Source organism: Staurois parvus, unplaced genomic scaffold (assembly GCF_062004578.1).
Source record: "Staurois parvus isolate SC_StPar_1 unplaced genomic scaffold, SC_StPar_1.0 ptg003561l, whole genome shotgun sequence".
In the NCBI taxonomy this organism is placed as follows: Eukaryota; Metazoa; Chordata; class Amphibia; order Anura; family Ranidae; genus Staurois; species Staurois parvus.
The window spans coordinates 87,885-110,596 of NW_028321357.1; the positions used below are offsets into that span (position 1 = coordinate 87,885).

Consider the following 22,712-nt stretch of genomic DNA (forward strand, 5'->3'; position numbering starts at 1 on the left):
TAGATGGGACTCCCCCAAAAGGAGATCCCACCGGAGGGTATGAAACTGATAAGGCCCCATGCCCCTTCCTCCTTCCCTAAGACTTTCAGGGCAAATCCGAGGATCTACACCCTGGGAAGCAAGACTCCTGACAGGGACTGTGGTACTCGTGGTCCACCTGGCCAAAACCAGGTGGACCCCATTCTACAAGGGACCTGCAGAGGCAAGATCCATCCAAGTACTAGGTGGGGCTCCCCCTAAGGGACACTCCATGGGAACGTAAGACCCTGACAATAAGACCCTTCCTTAAGACTTTCAAGGCAAGTCCAAGTCCAAGGTGTGCATGTTCCAGGACATTCTTAATGTGGTTGTAGCCTGCATCGAGTCCATCCCCAAGCGCAGGAGCATTTGTGTTTGCTGGTTCTTTGACCTACACCCTGGGCTAGACCGCAATACTCCTGACAGGGACTGCGGTGTTTTGTGGTCCACCCAACCAAAACCAGATGGACCCCATTCAGGGGACCTATTGAGGTGAAGTTCATCCATCCCTTTCCCTAAGACCTATAACCTACTAATTAGGCGTGAGTAAAGTGGCAAAAGTGTTCTGCAAAAAAATGCAAAAAAATTAGGTGTTTAGAGGTGCCAAAGTCCAAGACATTGGCTGGCCAGCTGGTAAAAAAAAAATCCTCTGGTCAGCTCAGGAGGTACGAGCCTTATAGATGCCTACCTCATTTCCTGTCCAAGACCTGCAATGGGAAGTGTGCAGAAAATAAACTTTCTGATTCTTATAGCTATTGGTGTCCTCATTGGGGAGATTTCCTTCACTTCCTGTCTGGTCACTGGAACAGAAAGTGTGGGTAAATATCCCCAGTAGAAAACACAGTAGTACAAAACCTGACAGGTTCTAACCCATCCCCAATCTGTGCATAATACATGAAAAAATATATATTGGCTGAAGGTCCTGTTAACTTATTCTTAATCCTTTTTATAATGAGCAAAATTTGTGAAAATAATAATTTAAAAAACACTATGGTAGTATTGCTTAAAATTCGTGCAAATGCGGAGTTACATTTCTGCATCGCTTTTATCCTGCCAGCAGGTAACTTTGGGTTCTCTGATATTGTGACGTCATCCACAGAGCCTTTCCCAACCGAGGAGGAGGAAGATGAAGAGGAAGAGCAGACGGGTTCCCCGTGCAAAAGACGGAAAACAAGGCGACCGTATAAAGGGTGTCGGACTCGCAGGTTCGCCTCCATTAAGGAGGAGCCCGAACCGGAACTGATCACCCCGCTGCTGCAGGATTCCTGGGAGATGTCCAGCAGAGGTCTCAACGCTGGGAAATCTGCGACCATCTCTGAACCGGAAGACGAAAGGGGCGACGACGGCACGTTAAGGCGGAGGAAGAGGAGGAGGCAGAAAAACCGAAAATACCAGAACGGGGAATATCTGACGGAGAAGGAGGAAGAGGAGGTGTCTCAGTGTTTCCGGAGGAGACGGTCCCGGACAGGTGGGTCTCATTGTAGGTTCTGATATATGGATGTATGCCAGAGCAGTTTTTGCATTTTTTTTTTAAATGCACGTTAAAAAAAATAATTTTTGGCCCGAAGACTAAACAGAACCCCCAAAACATATATTTTCTGAAAGCAGACGCCATAGAGAATAAAATAGCGGGAGTTCCAATTTTTTATGTCCCACGATATTACCGCAAAGTTTTAGGAAACTCAAAATTTCAGTAAAAAATCACACTCAAAATGAATTTTAGGGCAAACAAACACAATACTTTACCCAAATATTTTGGTAAAATATAAAAGATGAGGTTGCTCCGAGTAAATAGATACCCAACATGCCAAACCTTAAATCTGTGTGCGCCCGTGAAATGGCGACAAACTTAAACGCCACCCTATATTTTCTATAGGCGACGCTTCAAAAACCCCCACAGGTTGTCAGTTTAGTGATGAGGTCATGTCCTAGAATTATTGCTCTCACTCTGGCATGTGCAGCAATATGCAATGTGTATCGCAATCAACATTTTCACACATAGGCACCCTGCTGTATGCGTTTGTTAACACTTGTATATGTGTGGGGGTGGGGAGGCCTCAACATTTTTTTTTTTTTTAAGGAGGATGTTATGTGTAACTAAATTTTTTTTTGCAAAAAATAATTTTTTTTTCCTACCTAAAGTGGGGCTCCACCCAAAAGGGGAAGTTCCGCTTTTAGCGTTTGTACCCGAATTTGACAGGTACCCGCTCCCACTTCTGCTGCGATTGGGAGCGGAAGTTGTCCAAACCCCCCCCCCCCCCCTCCCTCCCCGTACTCTTCTGGGACACATGACAGGTCCCAGAAGACTACGGGGCCATTCACAAAGCGCAGCGCTTATCATGCATGAGCAGTGGGCACCCGGATGTGAAGCCGCAAACTGTCATAGCCGGGTGCACACAATGAAGATGCCGCGCCAGGGAGAGAAGGCGGCCGGTGGAACCAGCGGTGGTGAGGACACCGCTGGACCGAGGGACAGGTAAGTGTCTGTATTTTAAAAGTCAGCAGCTACAGTTTTTGTAGCTGCTGACTTTTTTTTTTTTTTTGTTCAGGTGGAACTCCGCTTTAATTTCTATTTTCATCACATATGGAACAGGTGATGATTTTTAGGTGACAGGTTCTCTTTGATGAGGCGTGCAGGGTCTAAAAGATGTCAAATGTCTCCTCTGGGCTCCACTTGATGTAGATTGCAATGACAGCTGTGAACCGAAAGTGACGTCACTTCGCTTTCCGGGTCACAGAAAGAAGGGGAGGAGAGCGAATGTTCGTCTGCTCACCCCTCTCCCCGCCATGACTTTCCCCGGGCCACAGATGAGCAAGTGAAACCCAGATGCATGGCGGGAGCGTTCAGGGGGGTGCACTGGTTCCAGGGGCTGTGGAAGCAACCCTCCTGCACCTGACAGGCAGGCAGCTGCCTGTCCGTTTTAGACACAATCCCAGTAGCTGCAGCCAGCTGATTGTGTATAAACCCCATGTCCCTCTCCGCTGTCAGGGCCATACGACATACAGACCTGGCTGCGAAAAGGGTTAAATAGAGAATTAAAAAACAATTATATATTCATTCCAAGGGAATAGGTAAAAGAACATTTCTAAAATATGAATCTCCACTGTTACGTTGCTATAATAGTAGCCTTTATGTCTCGGGGATGGCTATGAGTGCTGTTATTTACTTGTATTCCCTCCCTGTCCAAGCAGACATGACTGCAAGCTGACACTATTTGGGCTGCTGGAGAAGGGTAAAGCCTTCCTATGGCCTGTTTTGTATCAGAACTGCTTCCTTTCCTATACAATTCTGTGCAATAAGTTTGATAGAATGAAGAGGTTGCCGGACGCATCGTTGACAGTCCATTTATTTCAGTGAGGTTTTTTTTTTTCCCTGTAACAGCCAACATGTTTTGCTTTCCCAATCTCCCTTCATCAGGGTTGGAAGAAAGCTGGACTGAACAGTATCATGCGAAAAGATTTTTAAAAATTTGTATGAAGGGCATGCTCCGGTTGCTAGTCTAGCAGTTGACCAGCTTTCATTTTTATGTCCCTGGAGTTGGAGTTTAACCCTTTTTGACGTAAAAAAAAAGACGTCGGTGGCAGCGGGGGTTTTACACACTCCGAGAAGCTTCAGCCCGAACGTTTCCACACATCCCAGTAACGGCCAACCCATCGTGTTGCTTTCCCCAGCCAGTATGGCCAAGGAAGAAGCTGACGAAGCGCGATTTGCATTCCATCAGCTTCCTTGGAAAACAAGTGAGACACCATCTTTTAGACCCCTGATTTCTCATAAAGAGAACCTGTATACCAAAAAATCACCTAGTGGACTTTCTGTCGCCCATGTGATTTAAAAAAAAAAAAAAATTACTTTTTTTTTTTTTTCAAGTGTCAAACAATTGAAGTTCCACCCAAGCACTTAAAATCCTCCATCTACCCCCTTACATACATACATGTATGTTACGTAAATGCACGCACTAGGGGTGCCTACGCATGAAAACAATTGTGCCGCGCATGCCAGAGTGAGCAATAATTCTAGGCCCATTATTCATGGTCCCCTCTAAACTAATGACCTTTAGCGGCCTTAAAAGCTTCGCCTATGGAAAATATAGGGTCCTGAAGTGTTGTCATTTCATGGGTGGACGCAGTTTTAAGCTTTGACATGTTGTGTATCTATTTACTCGGCACAATCTCACCTTTTGTTTTACCCTAAAACTGGGTAAAATGCGCTTGTGTGCCCTAACGTTAACATTCGTGTATTTTTTTTTTTTTTTTTTTTACTGACATTTTGCATTTCCTAAACCATTGTATGAATATTGTGTGACATAAAAAATTGGAACTACTACTGTGTTTTTAATTTTATTCTTTTCATTTATCTTTATTGCGATCACAAGGGAGTGAACGAGCCCCCTTGTGATAGCGTGGGGCAGGTAACGGGTGCTCTTTATGGAGACATCAGGGATCTATTAGACCCCTGATGTCTCCCTTGGCCTTCAAAGCAGCTGATCAAACGCAGATTGGGTTTGTTTTACTAAAACTGGAGAGTGCAAAATTTGGTGCAGCTGAACATGGTAGCCAATCGGTTTCTAGCTTCAGCTTTGACAGAATAAAAACTGGAAGCTGATTGGTTTCTGTGCAGAGCTGCACCAGATTTTTCACCCCCCAGTTTTAGTAAATCAACCCCATTGTGTTTGACTACTTTTCTGGCTGTAGCAGCCAGGGAATGACAGCTCTGAAACCAGAAGTGACAAAATCTTTGTTGCTTCATTTGTCTCAGAGGTCATGAGGGGGGGAAAGTATGTTCCTCCATCTTCTCTGTGTGAAGCTGCTCAGACTGAACAGGGGATCCCAGGGGAGAAGTGGGGAATCCTTCCCAATGCTTTAAAAGCAATCAGGTGGCTTTAAAGTCGCCCAGATCACTTATATAATGATAGCCGATCACTGGCTGAAAAATGCGATCCTAGGATCATGGCTGCAGCCACAATCCTAGTATAGCCACTTGCTGACAAAACGTTTTAGTACATACCTCAGTCAGCTCATGGTTGAAGATCAGTGTTGAAGTAAGTAGCTTGGAGTAAAAAAAAAAAAAGGTCTTGCATTCATTGTGGTTGGTATAAGGGAAGTTTACGACAGGGCTTGACTAATCCCAGGTCGCTATGGTGACCAGAAACCACGGTACGGCGCCTTGGCCCCTGCCAGCCCACCAACCTGATCTTCTCCGCCAATCCATGCGCTCAGGGACGGGGCAGGGGACAGAATTGTCAGTGACAGGGATAAGAGAGGCGGGAGGAGTACTCCTCCATGCAGCAGATTACACAGGATCGCTCTTGGCTCGAAACGATACATAGCTAAATTGGAGATTTGGGGGGAGGATTTGTGCTAGGAGGGGGATGGGAGGGGCTTGTACTAGGAAGGAGGATTTGTATTGGGGGGGGGATTTACCTTAGGTGTGGGTATTTGGGGGGAAGATTTGTGCTAGGAGGAGGGATTTGGAGGACAGGATTTATGCTAGGAGGGGGATTGGGGGGGATTTGTACTATGAGGGAGTATTTCTGCTAGGAGTGGGGGAGAGGATTTATGCTAGGAGAGGGATTGGGGGGATTTGTACTAGGAGGGAGAATTTGTATTTGGGGGGGGGGGGGATTTACGTTAGGTGTGCGGATTTGGAGGGAAGATTTGTGCTAGGAGGGGGGATTTGGAGGAGAGGATTTATGCTAGTAGGGGGATTGGGGAGAGGGATTTATACAATGAGGGAGGATTTCTGCTAGATTTGGGGGAGAGGATTTATCCTAGGAGGGGGATTCGGGGGGAGGTTTGTACTAAGAGGGAGGATTTGTATTTGGGGGAGGGAGGATTTACGTTAGGTGTGGGGAATTGAGGGGAAGATTTGTGCTAGGAGGGGGGATTTGGAGGAGAGGAATTGTGCTAGGAGGGGGGATTTTGGAGAGAGAATTTGAGCTAGGAGAAGGGATTTGGGGGAGATGATTTTTGCTGGGGGGGGGGTGGCGATATTTGTACTAGGAGGGGCGGATTTGGTGGGAGAAGATTCTGTGCTAAGAGGGGGGATTTTTGAAGAGGATTTGTGCTAGCAGGGGGGATTTGGTAAGCGGATTTGTGCTAGTAGGGGGGATTTGGGAAGAGGATTTATGCTAGCAGGGGGATTTGGGAGGAGGATTTGTGCTAGGTGGGGGGATTTGGGAGGAAGATCTATGCTAGCATGGAGGATTTGGGGAGAGGATTTGTGCTGGGAGATGGGATTGAGGGGGGCAATATTTGTACTAGGAGGGAGGATTTGTACTAGAAGGGGCGGATTGGGGGGAGGATTTATGCTAGGATGAGGGATTTGTGAAGAGGATTTGTGCTAGTAGGGGGGATTTGGGAAGAGGATTTGTGCTAGAATGGGGGATTTGGGGAGAGTAATTGTTTTGGGGGGGGGGATATTTGTACTAGGAGGGAGGATTTGTACTAGGAGGGGCGGATTTGGGGGGGGGGGGGAGAGGATCTATGCTAGGATGGGGGATTTGGGGAGAGGATTTATATTGGGGTGGGGGGGATATTTGTACTAGGAGGCGCGGATTTGGGGGGAGAAGATTCTGTGCTAAGAGGGGGGATTTTTGAAGAGGATTTGTGCTAGCAGGGGGGATTTGGTAAGCGGATTTGTGCTAGTAGGGGGGATTTGGGACGAAGATCTATGCTAGAATGGGGGATTTTGGGAGAGGATTTGGGCTGGGAGATGGGATTGAGGGGGGCAATATTTGTACTAGGAGGGATGGATTTGGGGGGGGGGGATTTATGCTAGGATGAGGGATTTGTGAAGAGGATTTGTGCTAGCAGGGGGGATTTGGTAAGCGGATTTTTGCTAGTAGGGGGGATTTGGGAAGAGGATTTGTGCTAGGAGGGGGGATTTGTGAAGAGGATTTGTGCTAGCAGGGGGGATTTGGTAAGCGGATTTTTGCTAGTAGGGGGGATTTGGGAAGAGGATTTGTGCTAGCAGGGGGGATTTGGTAAGCGGATTTTTGCTAGTAGGGGGGATTTGGGAAGAGGATTTGTGCTAGCAGGGGGGATTTGGGAGGAGGATTTGTGCTGGGGGGTGGGATTGGGGGGGCGATATTTGTACTAGGAGGGAGGATTTGTACTAGGAGGGGCGGATTTGGGGGGGATCTATGCTAGGATGGGTGATTTGGGGAGAGGATTTATATTGGGGGGGCGATATTTGTACTAAGAGGGGCGGATTTGGGGGGAGAGGATTTATGCTAGGATGGGGGATTTGGAAAGAGGATTTACACTAGGAGGGGTGATTTTTGGGGGAAACTGGCTCCTGTTTTTAGCTGGCTCCTAGATTCATAGCACATTTTGTCAAGTCCTGGTTTAGGAGCAATGTGCAGGATATCGTAGAGTGAACGTTTACACGGAATTATGTTGGTGATGTAAGTGGGTTTGTGTTGGGACACGTAGTGAATCCACAGTATATAATAACAATGGTACTGTTGTCTTCATACTGCAATGATATCCTCCAAGTGGGTTTCAGCATTGCCTGTCCTTGTTTTGCCTTAGGACCGTATAAAAGGAAGTTCTCACCAGACAGGTCCTGTGAGTCCTTCAAAACCAAGAACTCCCCATCTTCCCGGGACAACCGGAGACAAGGCTTCCCAAAAGGCAGCCCGGAGGACTTTGCCTTGACGCAGACAATAGAAAAACCCTCCGGGAAACGCAAGTGCAAAACGAAACACCTGGGAGGAGGCACAGAGGATAAGAAGGTAAAACGCAGAACGAAGACCTCCTGATGGGTCTGACAGAGCATCATTGCTAGCTGGGGCTTCTATAGAACAGACTTATGGGGAGTTGATTTACTAAAACTGGAGGTTGCAAAATCTGGTGCAGCTGTGCATGGCAGCCAATCGGCTTCTAACTTCAGCTTGTTTAGTTAAACTTTGAAAATAAATCCTGGAAGCTGATTGGTTTCTATGCAGAGCTGCAGCAGATTTTTCACTCCAGTTTTAGTAAATCAACCCCATTGAGTTTTGCCATATAACAAAGATAAATTAAAAACCTGCATCCTCAAAACCAAAAAACCCCGGGTTGGTATAGAGCAGTGGTGGGCAACCTTTTTTTTCAACTGAGCCAAATCTCGCCAAAACCACGATTGAAATTTATTTTGAGAGCCACATTTTTAAAACTGAAAATACATCCCCCATATAGTAATACATCCCCCATATAGTAATTCATTCCCCATATAGTAATTCATCCCCCATATAGTAATTCATCCCCCATATAGTAATTCATCCCCCATATAGTAATTCATCCCCCCCTGTAGTAATTCATTCCCCATATAGTAATTCATCCCCCCCTGTAGTAATTCATCCCCCATAGTAATTCATCCCCCATAGTAATTCATCCCCCATATAGTAATTCACCCCCCCTATAGTAATTCATCCCCCCTATAGTAATTCATCCCCCCTAGAGTAATTCACCCCCCCAATAGTAATTCATCCCCCCTATAGTAATTCATCCCCCCTATAGTAATTCATTCCCCTTATAGTAATTCATCCCCCCTATAGTAATTCATCCCCCATATTAATTCATCCCCCATAGTAATTCATCCCCCCTATAGTAATTCATCCCCCCTATAGTAATTCATCCCCCCTATAGTAATTCATCCCCCATAGTAATTCATCCCCCATAGTAATTCATCTCCCCCATATAGTAATTCATTCCCCATAGTAATTCATCTCCCCCATATAGTAATTCATTCCCCATAGTAATTCATCCCCCATATAGTAATTCATCCCCCATAGTAATTCGTTCCCCATAGTAATTCGTTCCCCATAGTAATTCGTTCCCCCCTATAGTAATTCATCCCCCCTATAGTAATTCATCCCCCCTATAGTAATTCATTCCCCATATTAATTCATCCCCCCTATAGTAATTCATCCCCCCTATAGTAATTCATCCCCCATAGTAATTCATTCCCCATATTGTGTCAATTCACTTACCTTTGCTCCGCGCGTTCCTCCTGCCGTGTTCCTGCGCCGTTCCGGTCTTCAGGGCGGACTGTGAGAGGAGTTCATCACGCTGCCCCGCCTACATCCTGACAGCCAATGTTTGCCACGCTCCGCGGGCCGGATTAAAAGGTCCGCCGGGCCGTATACGGCCCGCGGGCCGTAGTTTGCCCATTGCTGGGCTAGCTGCAGAGTCCTGACTTTTGGGGCGGCCCGAGAGGAGGGAGGGGAGCGGGCGCCCGGCACACAGAAGAGCCGCATCAAAGTGTGTAAAGAGCCGCATGTGGCTCGCGAGCCGCGGCTTGCCGACCACTGGTATAGAGGAAGGTGAAAACCACTTCTATACAGCATGGCCCAGTTTGCTGCAACAGTAAAAGTTCCTTGGTCAACATGTTAGTGTTATGGATATGAAAAGCCAGATCTATTCTGTGTATCTAGAATCCGGTCATCCTTTTCTGCAGCAGTCTACAGAACTTGCTGCTGTGGAAGTCTATTCTCCATTTCCCAGCTCGTACTGTAAAGAAGCCCGTCTGCATGAGGAAGTACAAAGTGCGCTCCATTTTCTTTTACAGTGACTTTTTAAATCTGGTGTTTAATCTGTATTTTTTTGCCTTTCCTGGCTCCTCCTTTCCCCCTCATCGACATGATATTTACATTTTGAAATAAAACCTTTCCAATTTCATTGCATACCATATTTTGGGAAGCACAGGGATCCAATGATGATGTCACTGGGCTCCCGTGCTTCTCTATACAATTTAAGCAGATCATGGCTGGTGGGAAAGGCCAGCAGGGTGCTGTACATAGCTTCCTGAAAGCATCACAGCACCCTGCCTCAGTACCCTTCTCAAGATCCCTGGGCAGTGCTGGGTGTACCCCCATCTACAAGGCCCAAGCAGTGCTGGATGAACCCCCATCTACAAGGCCCAGCAGTGCTCGGTGTACCCCCATCTACAGGGCTCAAGCAGTGCTGGGTGTATCCCCTTCTACAATACCAAGGCAGTACTGGGTGTACCCCCTTCTACAATACCAAGGCAGTACTGAGGGTACCCCCATCTACAAGGCCCAAGCAGTGCTGGGTGTACCCCCATCTACAAGGCCCAAGCAGTGCTGGGTGTACCCCCATCTACAAGGCCCAAGCAGTGCTGGGTGTACCCCCATCTACAAGGCCCAAGCAGTGCTGGGTGTACCCCCATCTACAAGACCTAAGCAGTACTGGGTGTACCCCCATCTACAAGACCTAAGCAGTACTGGGTGTACCCCCATCTACAAGATCCAGCAGTATTGGGTGTACCCCCATCTACAAGATCCAGCAGTACTGGGTGTGCCCCCATCTTCAAGACCTAAGCAGTACTGGGTGTGCCCCCATCTTCAAGGTCCAAGCAGTACTGGGTGTATCCCCCATCTTCAAGGTCCAAGCAGTACTGGGTGTACCCCCCATCTTCAAAGTCCAAGCAGTACTGGGTGTACCCCCCATCTTCAAAGTCCAAGCAGTACTGGGTTTGCCCCCATCTTCAAGGTCCAAGCAGTACTGAGTGTATCCCCCATCTTCAAGGTCCAAGCAGTACTGGGTGTGCCCCCATCTTCAAGGTCCAAGCAGTACTGGGTGTGCCCCCATCTTCAAGGTCCAAGCAGTACTGGGTTGCCCCCATCTTCAAGGTCCAAGCAGTACTGGGTGTACCCCCATCTTCAAGGTCCAAGCAGTACTGGGTGTAGTGCTTGGTCCTTGAGGAAGGGGGTACATCCCAACAGTTTGTCCTCCAAATGTGGATGTTGGTGTAAATAAAGTATCCCAGACAGTTGTTTTTGTTGAAAGTGCGTGACTGCGGCTACAATCACCTTAAGCACTCAGACTAATGAGAACTTTTTCAGAACTTTCCTCATCTGATGACCTATTTCTCATCCTATCGTAGGGGAAGGGACGTCGGAGCTTGCAGTCCCCCAAGTTTTCACCTATGAAGTCTCCACAGAAGGGCAGCGAACCCGGGACCCCGCACAGATCTCGGCGCAGCGGTGCTCTGGGCTCCTATGACACTCTCAGCGGTCAGCCCATACCGCCAGAAGCCAGGAAACTGATTGTGAATAAAAACGCAGGAGAAACTCTGCTACAGAGGGCGGCCCGACTCGGGTATAAGGTGGGAGAAAAACTTGTGTGTGTGCGCAGTCCATTCCGTGTGTGTGTGTGTGTGCGCTGTCCATTCCGTGTGTGTGTGTGTGTGCGCTGTCCATTCCGTGTGTGTGCGTGTGCGCAGTCCATTCCGTGTGTGCGTGTGCGCAGTCCATTCCGTGTGTGTGCGTGTGCGCAGTCCATTCCGTGTGTGTGCGTGTGCGCAGTCCATTCCGTGTGTGTGCGTGTGCGCAGTCCATTCCGTGTGTGTGCGTGTGCGCAGTCCATGCCGTGTGTGTGCGCGCAGTCCATGCCGTGTGTGTGCGCAGTCCATGCCGTGTGTGTGCGCGCAGTCCATGCCCTGTGTGTGCGCGCAGTCCATGCCCTGTGTGTGCGCGCAGTCCATGCCCTGTGTGTGCGCGCAGTCCATGCCCTGTGTGTGCGCGCAGTCCATGCCCTGTGTGTGCGCGCAGTCCATGCCCTGTGTGTGCGCGCAGTCCATGCCCTGTGAGTGCGCGCAGTCCATGCCCTGTGAGTGCGCGCAGTCCATGCCGTGTGTGTGCGCGCAGTCCATGCCGTGTGTGCGCGCGCGCGCGCAGTCCATGCCGTGTGTGCGCGCGCAGTCCATGCCGTGTGTGTCCGCGCGCAGTCCATGCCGTGTGTGTGCGCGCAGTCCATGCCGTGTGTGTGCGCGCAGTCCATGCCCTGTGTGTGCGCGCAGTCCATGCCCTGTGTGTGCGCGCAGTCCATGCCCTGTGTGTGCGCGCAGTCCATGCCCTGTGTGTGCGCGCAGTCCATGCCCTGTGTGTGCGCGCAGTCCATGCCCTGTGTGCGCGCAGTCCATGCCGTGTGTGTGCGCGCAGTCCATGCCGTGTGTGTGCAGTCCATGCCGTGTGTGCGCGCGCGCGCAGTCCATGCCGTGTGTGTGCGCGCAGTCCATGCCGTGTGTGTGCGCGCAGTCCATGCCGTGTGTGTGCGCGCGCGCAGTCCATGCCGTGTGTGTGCGCGCGCGCAGTCCATGCCGTGTGTGTGCGCGCGCGCAGTCCATGCCGTGTGTGTGCGCGCGCGCAGTCCATGCCGTGTGTGTGCGCGCGCGCAGTCCATGCCGTGTGTGTGCGCGCGCGCAGTCCATGCCGTGTGTGTCCGCGTGCGCAGTCCATGCCGTGTGTGTCCGCGTGCGCAGTCCATGCCGTGTGTGTGCGCGCGCGCAGTCCATGCCGTGTGTGTGCGCGCGCGCAGTCCATGCCGTGTGTGTCCGCGTGCGCAGTCCATGCCGTGTGTGTCCGCGCGCAGTCCATGCCGTGTGTGTCCATGCGCGCAGTCCATGCCGTGTGTGTGCGCGCAGTCCATGCCTTGTGTGGGTGCTTGCATGCGCAGTCCATGCTGTGTGTGTGTGTAGTCCATGCTGGGGGTGCACAGTCCATTCGGGGGGTGCACAGTCCATGCTATGTGAGTGCGTACAGTCCATGCCGGTGTGTGTGCGTGCACAGTACTTGTGTGTGTGTGTGGGGGGGGGGGGGTGCATGCACAGTCCATGCCGGTGTGTGTAAGGGCGGACGGGCTCTGATGGGGACCCTGATGTAAGGAGGGCTCTGGTGGGGACCCTGATGTAGGAGGGGGGGTCTGATTAGGACCCTGACGTAGAGGGGGGTCTGATGGGGACCCTCTTGTAAGGGCGGGGCCCTGATGGGGACCCTCTTGTAAGGGCGGGGCCCTGATGGGGACCCTCTTGTAAGGGCGGGGCCCTGATGGGGACCCTCTTGTAAGGGCGGGGCCCTGATGGGGACCCTCTTGTAAGGGCGGGGCCCTGATGGGGACCCTCTTGTAAGGAGGGACTCTGATGGGCAGTTTTTCCAACTTGTGAATATTTGTAAATATACACCGTGGCCCTGGTACTGAAAGTCTGGGGACCCCTGATCTAAGAAGTGGCTCGTGTGACATTTACGCATGGTTGTGCCTTGCTGCATGCTCCATCAGTTTTTCTGTTTGGGGGGGGGGGGGTAAAGGTCTACTTTAAGGCAGGCCAGTCATATATATGTATGTCCATATACCAACCTTGAGAGCCAATATTTGCATACGTTCTCCAAGGCCGCTCAGGGTGACTCCGAGCAGACAGGATAAAACACAAGCTGTGGGCTGATGACGGTCTGATAAATCTGCACGTTGTTTTTTTGTGTTTTTGTTTTTTTCCCCTCTTGCACCCGCCGTCTCTGCACAGTAGAAGGAAGGAATGTGCTGCCATCAGCAGTCTTTGACGTCTTGTTGTCCCTCCTTCCTCAGGATGTGGTGCTGTACTGTCTGCAGCGAGATCCAGGAGACATCAACCACCGGGATAACGCCGGATACACCGCTCTCCACGAAGCCTGCGCACGCGGCTGGACCGACATCTTACAGGTCCTTCTGGATAACGGGGCCAACGTGAACTGCAGCGCTCAGGATGGGACCCGGTAAGTCAAGTCACCGCTCTGTACGCCTTAATGGGGATTGAATGAATAGTGGGGGGGATTGTTGCAATACTAATGTAGAGTTGGCATTGATGACATTAAATCTTTTAAATCCAAGCACCTAAATGTGACCTGGTATCAGCCTCTCAGTCTGCTGAACAGCAGAGCTCAGACTGGGAGAGCGAGAAGAGGAACTGTTTGTGCTCATTTGCTGGTTAGGTCTGGTCTATTTTTTTAGTTTATCCACTTCAAGTCCGAACACTTTCACCCCCTTCCTGTCCAGACCAATTTTCAGCTTTCAGCAATATCACACTTTGAATGACAATTGCGCGGTCATGCAACACTGTACCCATATGAATTTTTTAGCATTCTTTTGAGACAGATAAAGCTTTGTTTTGGTGGTATTTATTCACCACTGGGTCTTTTATTTTTTTCCTATATAAATGAAAAAGTCCAAACATTTTGAAAAAAAGTTTTTTTCTTATAAAATTTAGCAAATAATCTTTCTTCATAAATCTTGGCCAAAATGTATTCAGCTATCTTTTTAGTAAAAAAAAAAAACCCAAATTAGTTTATAACCAAAAATTTATAATTTTTCTAAACATTTTTTTACATTTTATTTTATTTTTTTATATTTGTTTTGTTTTTTTGTTTTTTTTAACACACTGTCACCCTAGCAGTACAGTGTCACCATGGGGACACTGTACTACTTGCGGGGGGTGACGATTTTTTTTTTTTTTTTTTACACTGATTGCTTTTACGCCCATAAAGGCTGTAAAAGCAATAATTTCTCCTCTCTGTCTGCATTCTTGCAGCCATTGAAAAATACTGAGAGCTGTGATTGGTCACAGCTTGTCACATGGTACAAGGATGTTGTGAATAGCCCTGTACCATGTGACCTCTGTGATCATTCACTCATTTCACACATAGTAAGCAATGATGTCAGGAAGTGACATCTTGCTTACTACTATACATGTGATCACTGATTGGCCAGTCAGTGATCACATGATGGGGACCTCACACAGAGGTCCCATACAGCAATCGGTTTTTCTCCGGACACAACGGGCACCAGATCGCGGACAATCGCTGCTTGCGTTCTTGTGGGACCAATGCTTGCGTTTTTCCTTTGCATGCTAGCACGGGGGAATGGGAGCGCTTTAAATTTTTTTTTTAATTTTACACTGCCGCTTTGAATTTTTTTTAATCACTTTTATTGCTGTCACAAGGAGTGTAAACATCCCCGTTGACAGCAATAGGCATGTGACAGGTCCTCTTTATGGAGAGATCTTGGGTCAATAGGACCCCAATTCCCTCCTCTGCGCTTAAAAGCATTTAATCACACCAAGATCTGTGTGATCAAATGCTTCTCATTTATAAAAATGGCGTTGTTTGTGTCCAGGTAAACCGGAAGTGATGTAAGTTCATCGCTTTCGGGTTACTATATCATAGAGGTGAACAGAGCGGTACCGCTTATTGTTCGGCTCTATGATCAGCCGGCAGAAGCATGTCGGCTGGACGGTTGGGTGTCCCGGTGGGATGGGACAAATAGAAAAGAAAAAGAGGGCACACCAGCCTAGCGCATTATCCTCAAGGCCTCACTTTTGATAACAACGTGGTAAGTAACATACAAACCAACAAATAAGTCGCAGCTTATCAGATATAACCGCAAGTTCCAACTCATGTTACCTGGTGGAGTACCCAAGAAGGTCCAACTGGCTGACGCGTTTTTGAGGTCTTGCCACTCCCTCAGAGATGGGACCGCCTGTTAAAGTCCCTCCTAAACTCAGCAGCCAGACTCATCCACCTCACCAAGCTCTCCACATCTGCCTCCCCCCTCTGCCAATCCCTTCATTGGCTCCCGATTGCCCAACGCATCAAGTTCAAGCTTCTAACCCTGACCTACAAGGCCATTCACAATGCCGCCCCGAACTACATAACTGACCTGATACCCAGATACTACCCTACCCGTGCCCTCCGCTCCTTACAGGACCTCCTGCTCTCTAGCTCCCTGGTCTCCTCCTCCCACGCCCAATTGCAGGACTTCTCTAGGACTTCCCCCATCCTCTGGAACTCCCTACCCCAATCCATCAGAATGTCACCTACCCTCCTCACCTTCAGGCGCACCCTGAAAACCCACCTCTTCAGGGAAGCCTACCCCAACCTCACCTAACACCCGACCTCACCTAACAACTAACCTCCTCCACTCCACCCACCACTCCATCCCCCACAGCCATCTCCTCCTGTGCCACCTTCCCCTCCCTCCTAGATTGTAAGCTCGAAAGAGCAGGGCCCTCGAACCCCTCGTGTATTGTATTGTTACTGTCTTGTCTCATGTTATGTCTCCCTTGCTACTGTACAGCGCTGAGCATACCCTTTTGCGCTATATAAATACTGTATAATAATAAAGGGGGTGGGGCACATCCCCTCCCACTGCTTATAGTAGCAATCCAGCAGCTAGTTAGCCGCTCGGATTGCTTTTACAAGAGAACTGACTGTCCTCTCTTAATAGAAAAAAAAAAACAAACAAATGGTGGTACGTCGCTGGTCGTCAAGTGGATATCTAGGTTTCGAACACGGTTAACCAGTAGCTAGTTTGGAAAATATTTATAGGAAAGTGTTTGCGCCCGGAGCTTCGCTTTACCCAGTCTTAGTCTGATGGGGTAACAATAGGGGAGCACGTGATAGGCTGCAGAGCTTTTAAACCAGCTTATTTGTATTAGAAGAAGAGATCTTTGTCCCGTCACATTATGTCATTGAACCTTTTTTTATTTAATTATTATTTGTGATGTTGAGATGCTGCCGAAATGCACAGCACATCCAATAGGACGTCACATGAGATGCCGAGCTGCTGGTTCTGTAATGCCAGGCATCATCTCTGCACCCCCATCCTGTGTCCCCGTCTCCAGCGCCCGACTTTCCCATCCTTTGGTCTCTCTTCTCACCATCTTGCCCCTTCCACCTTGTCTGCCGTGCTCCGGCTTCAACGTCCCCACAGCCTGATTTCTTCACGTCATTGCTCTCATAGCAACGTCTCCTAATAATGCCTCAGTGCTGCAAGATGTTCTTTTCTCTGTAATGCCTCTGGATGGAACTGCAGTGGCTGGAAAGTGATCCGTCATTATTACGTCATGCTGTATTCTATTCAGGCGTGAGCCTTATTGGTAAGTGTCATTATGCTGCACTACTTTGGTCTCCATTACTAGTAAACGGCTGCAATATTACACTTCTACTCTTGGGTTTAGATACCTTTTACAGGTGCCACGTTGAATGCCAACCTTTGATACTTTCTTGTCACCCATCTACAGTGACTTTGGCCATGTCAACTCTGCTGGGTGAGGCTGAGTCCTCTATACCAGTGGTCTCCAAACTGCGGCCCTGGGGCGCTTTGATTGCTTTTATACAGTTGTGCTACCCCCAATGACACATCACGGTGCTGCACAATTCCTCCTAATGACACCAACAATGGAGCACAATTCCTCCCAATGATACAGACGATGCGCATTGCTTCCTGCTGACATCAAGACCTTTTGTACTCCCAGTGGCCACAGTCCGGCCCCACTAATGTCTGAAGGACAGGAAACTGGCCCCTTGTTTAGAAATCTTGGAGGTCCCTGCTCTATCCTATCGAGTTGGTTCCTCAGACTTGTGGTCACATTCACCCAGTTCCTCACTAGTCATGACTGTTGAAGTACTCGGTGTACTCCTGTGCCTTCTCCTGCAGAGTCTATTGCTGATCTGCCTGCAGCCTTTCTGACCTATTCTGGGTCACCTCATTCTCCACCTGAAGAGACTTTGCTTGAGCTATAGAAGTCTTCTGCTGTTGACTCAGATCTAACAGATGGTTTTGGCCCTTAATGAGGCCCTTTTCTTGCCTTTATACTACTTTTGGAGCACTTTTCCTCTTACTGACACAAACAATGGGGCAATATTCCTTCCACTGACACCAATGATGTGGCACCATTCCTCTCGACAACAACGATGATACACTGTTCTCAGCAAAACCAATGAATTGCACTATTCCTCCCACTGACACAAAAAAATAGGGCACTGTTTCTCCCACTGTCACCAAAAAAGGGCACTATTTCGCCCACTGACACTAATGATGGGGCCCATTCCTCCCACTGACACGATCAGTGGGGCGCTATTCCTCCCACTGACACGATCAGTGGGGCGCTATTCCTCCCACTGACACCATCAGCGGGTCGCTATTCTTCCCACTGACACCAATAATGGAATTTCTTTTACCCTGAAGGCCGGGAAACTGGCCCATTATGTAGAAAGTTTGAAGAAACCTAATCTAGAGGATCAGTCCACTGTTTTCAGTCTTGGGTTTTTCTGAAATCCCACAGTTGCAAAGACCTTTGCATTATGCATGCTCTTTAAAGTATTCCTCTATGGGGATTGGAAGCACCCTGAGGGATCTTGGACTCCTCTTACTGGATTTGGTCCTGTTTGGGGAAGAAAAACCACTAGTCCAATAGATGGCATCCTCACATTTAAGGATTGCCTGAACTAACCATTGGAATTCCTCTTTCAAAAGCCATTTTTGCTGGTGAGCCCTGTTCTTCACCTGTTCTGGCCACAAAATTGGATCTCTTCCTGATATGTGTAGAGCAGATGTCTGGAGCTTTAAGTTTCGGCTCTAAAGGCCTGCTGGAGGCTTCTTGGCTTGTCTACATTATCGGTTCATACAGATGCGCAGAGCACTCTGGTTAAAGTGATGGAAGGCAGATACTCCTAAGGAGAATTTGACCTGGTTGGTCTTTGAGGTGCACAACATCTCTTCAATCTGGCCCTTTACATGATCATTTACAGATATCACTGCAGCCCAGAGTGTCCACCTACCTCAACAGAAGAAGTCTAGAGAGAGGGCACAAAGTGCCCTTTAATTTTCCTACTCCTGGGGAAGGCACTCACAAGTCTTCCAAGCCTGGTCCTCCCACCACCCTTTTGGTCAGTGGTCTACTAAACACGCAGAGAAGCCTTCACTAGCATGAAGGTGTACCCCCCGCTGTTCTAAGTGGGTGAACATTTATTAAACCTTGCAGGTAGCTTTCCCTTCAGGCATTCAGATGCAGAGTGTGCCCTTTCAGGACTACAGACTAAACCATGGCCAGGCACTCTCTTCAGCTCAACTTCCTGTTCCACTGCACAAACTAGTGGACCTACTTCTGTTCCCTTGGGATCTACTGGATCTACGGATTCCTGGCTCTAGCTCATGTACCAGTTTGGCCCTAGGAGATGTATCCCAACCCGATCTCTGTTCTCCCACAGAAAAGATGTCTGCCCCTTTCAGGACATGTAAGTCTAGCAGTCTGACATGTATCCATTTGTTCTGCCATCCCTGTCCCTTCCCAGAAGGACCCTTTTGCCTTTGTGGTCAGGTTATTCATATACTAATCACCATCCTCCTGGAGCTGTAATTTAGAAGTCTTGACCCTGCACCTTGAATCTTCTCCAGGGTGCTGGCCTCAGTGTCCTCATGGCATCCACGTTGTAGGACACTCGAGAACAACCACCTGTGGGGAAAACAGTCTGCATTGGATCTAGTGGACAACCGCTTCCTGAAGGTCCAAAAGCCTCCAATATTCAGGCTGGATCTTGTATCGTCATAAAGCGACACTGGGTGCTTTTCAATCCTGCAAGGCAACTCAACCCAGGATGATGCTGGAATAGGGGTATTTACATCTTCCTCGCTCTCATGACCTGTTCCCTTGGTCAGGGATGTCGCAGGTGACCCTTGTGTTGAGGGGTCCTCCTTTTGGAATCATCTTCTGTACATTGTGCAATTCTCAGACCTTTCCGCTGCTGTTATGGATCAGTCAACCACATTAGACTGTCATTCCCCGGGGCTCAGGTGGAACTGGTGGACAAATCTTCTGGGGTTAGTGAAAATTTCTCTTCACGACCTTCTGGAAGGTCCTGTCGTCTGAGAACCTTCATCTCCTGGTCCACAGTCTGGAGTCCCAGGACAGTCGGTTCCTCCTACATCAATCATTCCTTGGATAGATCTCATAGGCATGCTGTGGGGCATTGTCACAGTACTGGCATACCTCTACTATCAAGGAGAAACAGGAGGTCTTGCTGTGGATGCAAAGAATCCTTTGATACTTACGGGGTTTAGGTGGGTTGAAGCTTCTTCCTATATTGACAGTGGTCTTTACCAGGAAATGGCCATTATAAGGTCTCATTTAGACTTGCTTCAAAATGTGGCATTGGACACGCCTTTTTAAAGGACTCTAAAGGCCAATCAAAGCACATGTCTCTAAATAAAATGGCTACCTTACAGTCCTGTTTACGGGTTGTTTTTGCTTAACTTCTCTTCAAAAATTATACCCCGTCGCTTTCTTGGTGCTTCAAAGCGTCTCCAAAGCCTCCATAGAATTCTAACACCCCTCGCTTTACAGTACTTGCAGCTTTTGAGAAGCGTTTATTCAGAGTCGACTTCACTATGTTTTAGAGGTATTGAAGGTATGAGATATCCCAGGATGCACTGGGAAACTAACACGCATACCGGAAAGATGTCATGAGCAGTCACTTCTGGTTCATGTGTATATAGTCTGTGAGTGTCTAGTGTAGATGTCAGTGTTGGAACAGCAGGAAGCTGAGTGAGGTCCGGACTGGAGCAAAGCAACTAGCAGACAGCACATGTGGTGTGCAACATGGGAACACTATAGTGGAATGTGAGCTGGGACCGGAGAGAGAGGACTGAGCGTCAGAGGATCAGCAGAGCTCACCGACTGGAGCAGGAGAAACTAGCAGATGTCACATGTGAAGCAATATAGCCGAGGGTCACCGGGGACAGGAAAGAGAGAGAGGAGGATCAGCAAACCAAAGGATCTGCTGGGGGGTTACTACTGAGTGGGGAATCGGCAGAGCTGGAGGCTACTACTGAGCAGGGAATCAGCAGAGCTGGAGGCTACTACTGAGCGGGGAATCGGCAGAGCTGGAGGCTACTACTGAGCAGGGAATCGGCAGAGCTGGAGGCTACTACTGAGCGGGGAATCGGCAGAGCTGGAGGCTACTACTGAGCAGGGAATCGGCAGAGCTGGAGGCTACTACTGAGCGGGGAATCGGCAGAGCTGGAGGCTACTAGTGAGCGGGGGATCGGCAGAGCTGGAGGCTACTAGTGAGCGGGGGATCGGCAGAGCTGGGGGTTACTAGTGAGTGGGGGATCGGCAGAGCTGGGGGTTACTAGTGAGCGGAGGATCAGCAGAGCTGGGGGTTACTAGTGAGCGGAGGATCAGCAGAGCTGGGGGTTACTAGTGAGCGGGGGATCAGCAGAGCTGGGGGTTACTAGTGAGCGGGGGATCAGCAGAGCTGGGGGTTACTAGTGAGCGGGGGATCAGCAGAGCTGGGGGTTACTAGTGAGCGGAAGATCAGCAGAGCTGGAGGCTACTAGTGAGCGGGGGATCAGCAGAGCTGGCGGCTACTAGTGAGCGGGGGATCAGCAGAGCTGGCGGCTACTAGTGAGCGGGGGATCAGCAGAGCTGGCGGCTACTAGTGAGCGGGGGATCAGCAGAGCTGGCGGCTACTAGTGAGCGGGGGATCAGCAGAGCTGGCGGCTACTAGTGAGCGGGGGATCAGCAGAGCTGGCGGCTACTAGTGAGCGGGGGATCAGCAGAGCTGGCGGCTACTAGTGAGCGGGGGATCAGCAGAGCTGGCGGCTACTAGTGAGCGGGGGATCAGCAGAGCTGGCGGCTACTAGTGAGCGGGGGATCAGCAGAGCTGGTTACTAGTAGTGAGCGGGGGATCAGCAGAGCTGGTTACTAGTAGTGAGCGGGGGATCAGCAGAGCTGGAGGCTAGTAGTGAGCGGGGGATCAGCAGAGCTGGCGACTAGTAGTGAGCGGGGGATCAGCAGAGCTGGAGGCTACTAGTGAGCGGGGCATCAGCAGAGCTGGGGGTTACTAGTGAGCGGGGGATCAGCAGAGCTGGGGGTTACTGAGCGGGGGGATCTGCTGAATGACGATACGAATAAGCGGGGGATCTCCTGGTTTCCCCTTAATAGGTAGGGGGATTCGGCCTCAAGGTTCCAGTTTTAGGTGTTGATCACTTAAATTAGCCTTACAGCCGTATGCAGTCCCCAATTCTTGTTCACTGTGTTGTTGGACTCTTTTTTGACGTCCCGACAGTTGAGACTTCCTATGTCCCTCAATGGACTAGAAAGTGCTGGCAGTAAGCTGGATTACCCTGGGTCGGCCTACAAGTTTCTGCTTGCCGGTGTCCATTCCTCCTGTAGGTTGCAGTATAAGTCGACCGTTAAGACCTCGTGTCCCTCAATGGACTCCCAAGAAAGGGCTTTCATGGTGAGTACAAAAATCCTATTTTTCACCCCGTGTGCTGCATCATATCAGCTATACTTGGAAGCAGATTGCGCCAGGTCCCGGCCGTGAACCTTTTGAGGACCGAGCCAGGAGAACCTTGACTGGAATCTTGTGAAATGACTTGGGGGAATCTGTCAGACAGCGATGATAAAAGACGGCGATGAACACGCAAGCTTCCCTTTTTGAAATCCACAGCAATCCGTATCGCACACCCATCCGCGTAGTCGCTGGAGCTTTCGACGGCGCTCTCCGCCGTGACCAGGGGGCCTCCCAGGAAAAGTTCCAAGATGGTCGCCTGCCCAGTCAGGCCTGTGGTTTCCATAGCGACCGTGCATACAGGATGTAACATAGCTGAGTTATTGCACTCCGGAGGATGCGGGGAGATTCGGGGGAGTTGGGAGGACGAAGCGGACGGCTGGCATTCGCGTCTCACATATTGTAGCGCCTGTAGAAAAATGTGCGAAGCGGTGGCTGCTTAATTGGATATGCATAATTAATACTTGAGTGACAGATGATTAATTGCATTCTTCCACGCTCGCTTTGTGTAGCCGCTATTTTTATAAGTCACATTGCTGGAGTTCCAGGGACAAATTAAAGGCACATACCGGTCAGATAGAAATATTTTCCATTTAAAAGGGACTCTGGGGACGCGGCACGCCGGCCGAACAGCTGCACTCGTCAACCCGGCCTTCCTTTTTGGAAGTTCGCTCCTCAATATCCCTGAACGCGAGTCTCTAGGATTGAAGCCTTAGGTGCTCCCTGGTACTTGGCTCCGCCCTCTGTAGTTGTCATAGAGGGACGGACGCACAAGGGAGGGGCGCAGTCTAGTGAAAGCCCCGTGGC

General features: G+C 49.5%; 1 protein-coding gene across 1 annotated transcript in view; it reads left to right on the plus strand.

Moving 5' to 3' along the window:
* Positions 1-22,712, plus strand: part of BCORL1 (BCL6 corepressor like 1) — a 70,411-nt gene that overhangs the window by 42,825 nt on the left and 4,874 nt on the right. The window contains exons 6-9 of the mRNA XM_089667762.1: positions 1,118-1,486; positions 7,552-7,754; positions 10,907-11,128; positions 13,381-13,547. Coding sequence (XP_089523888.1) covers positions 1,118-1,486; positions 7,552-7,754; positions 10,907-11,128; positions 13,381-13,547 — 961 coding nt within the window. The remainder of the gene's footprint in view (positions 1-1,117; positions 1,487-7,551; positions 7,755-10,906; positions 11,129-13,380; positions 13,548-22,712) is intronic.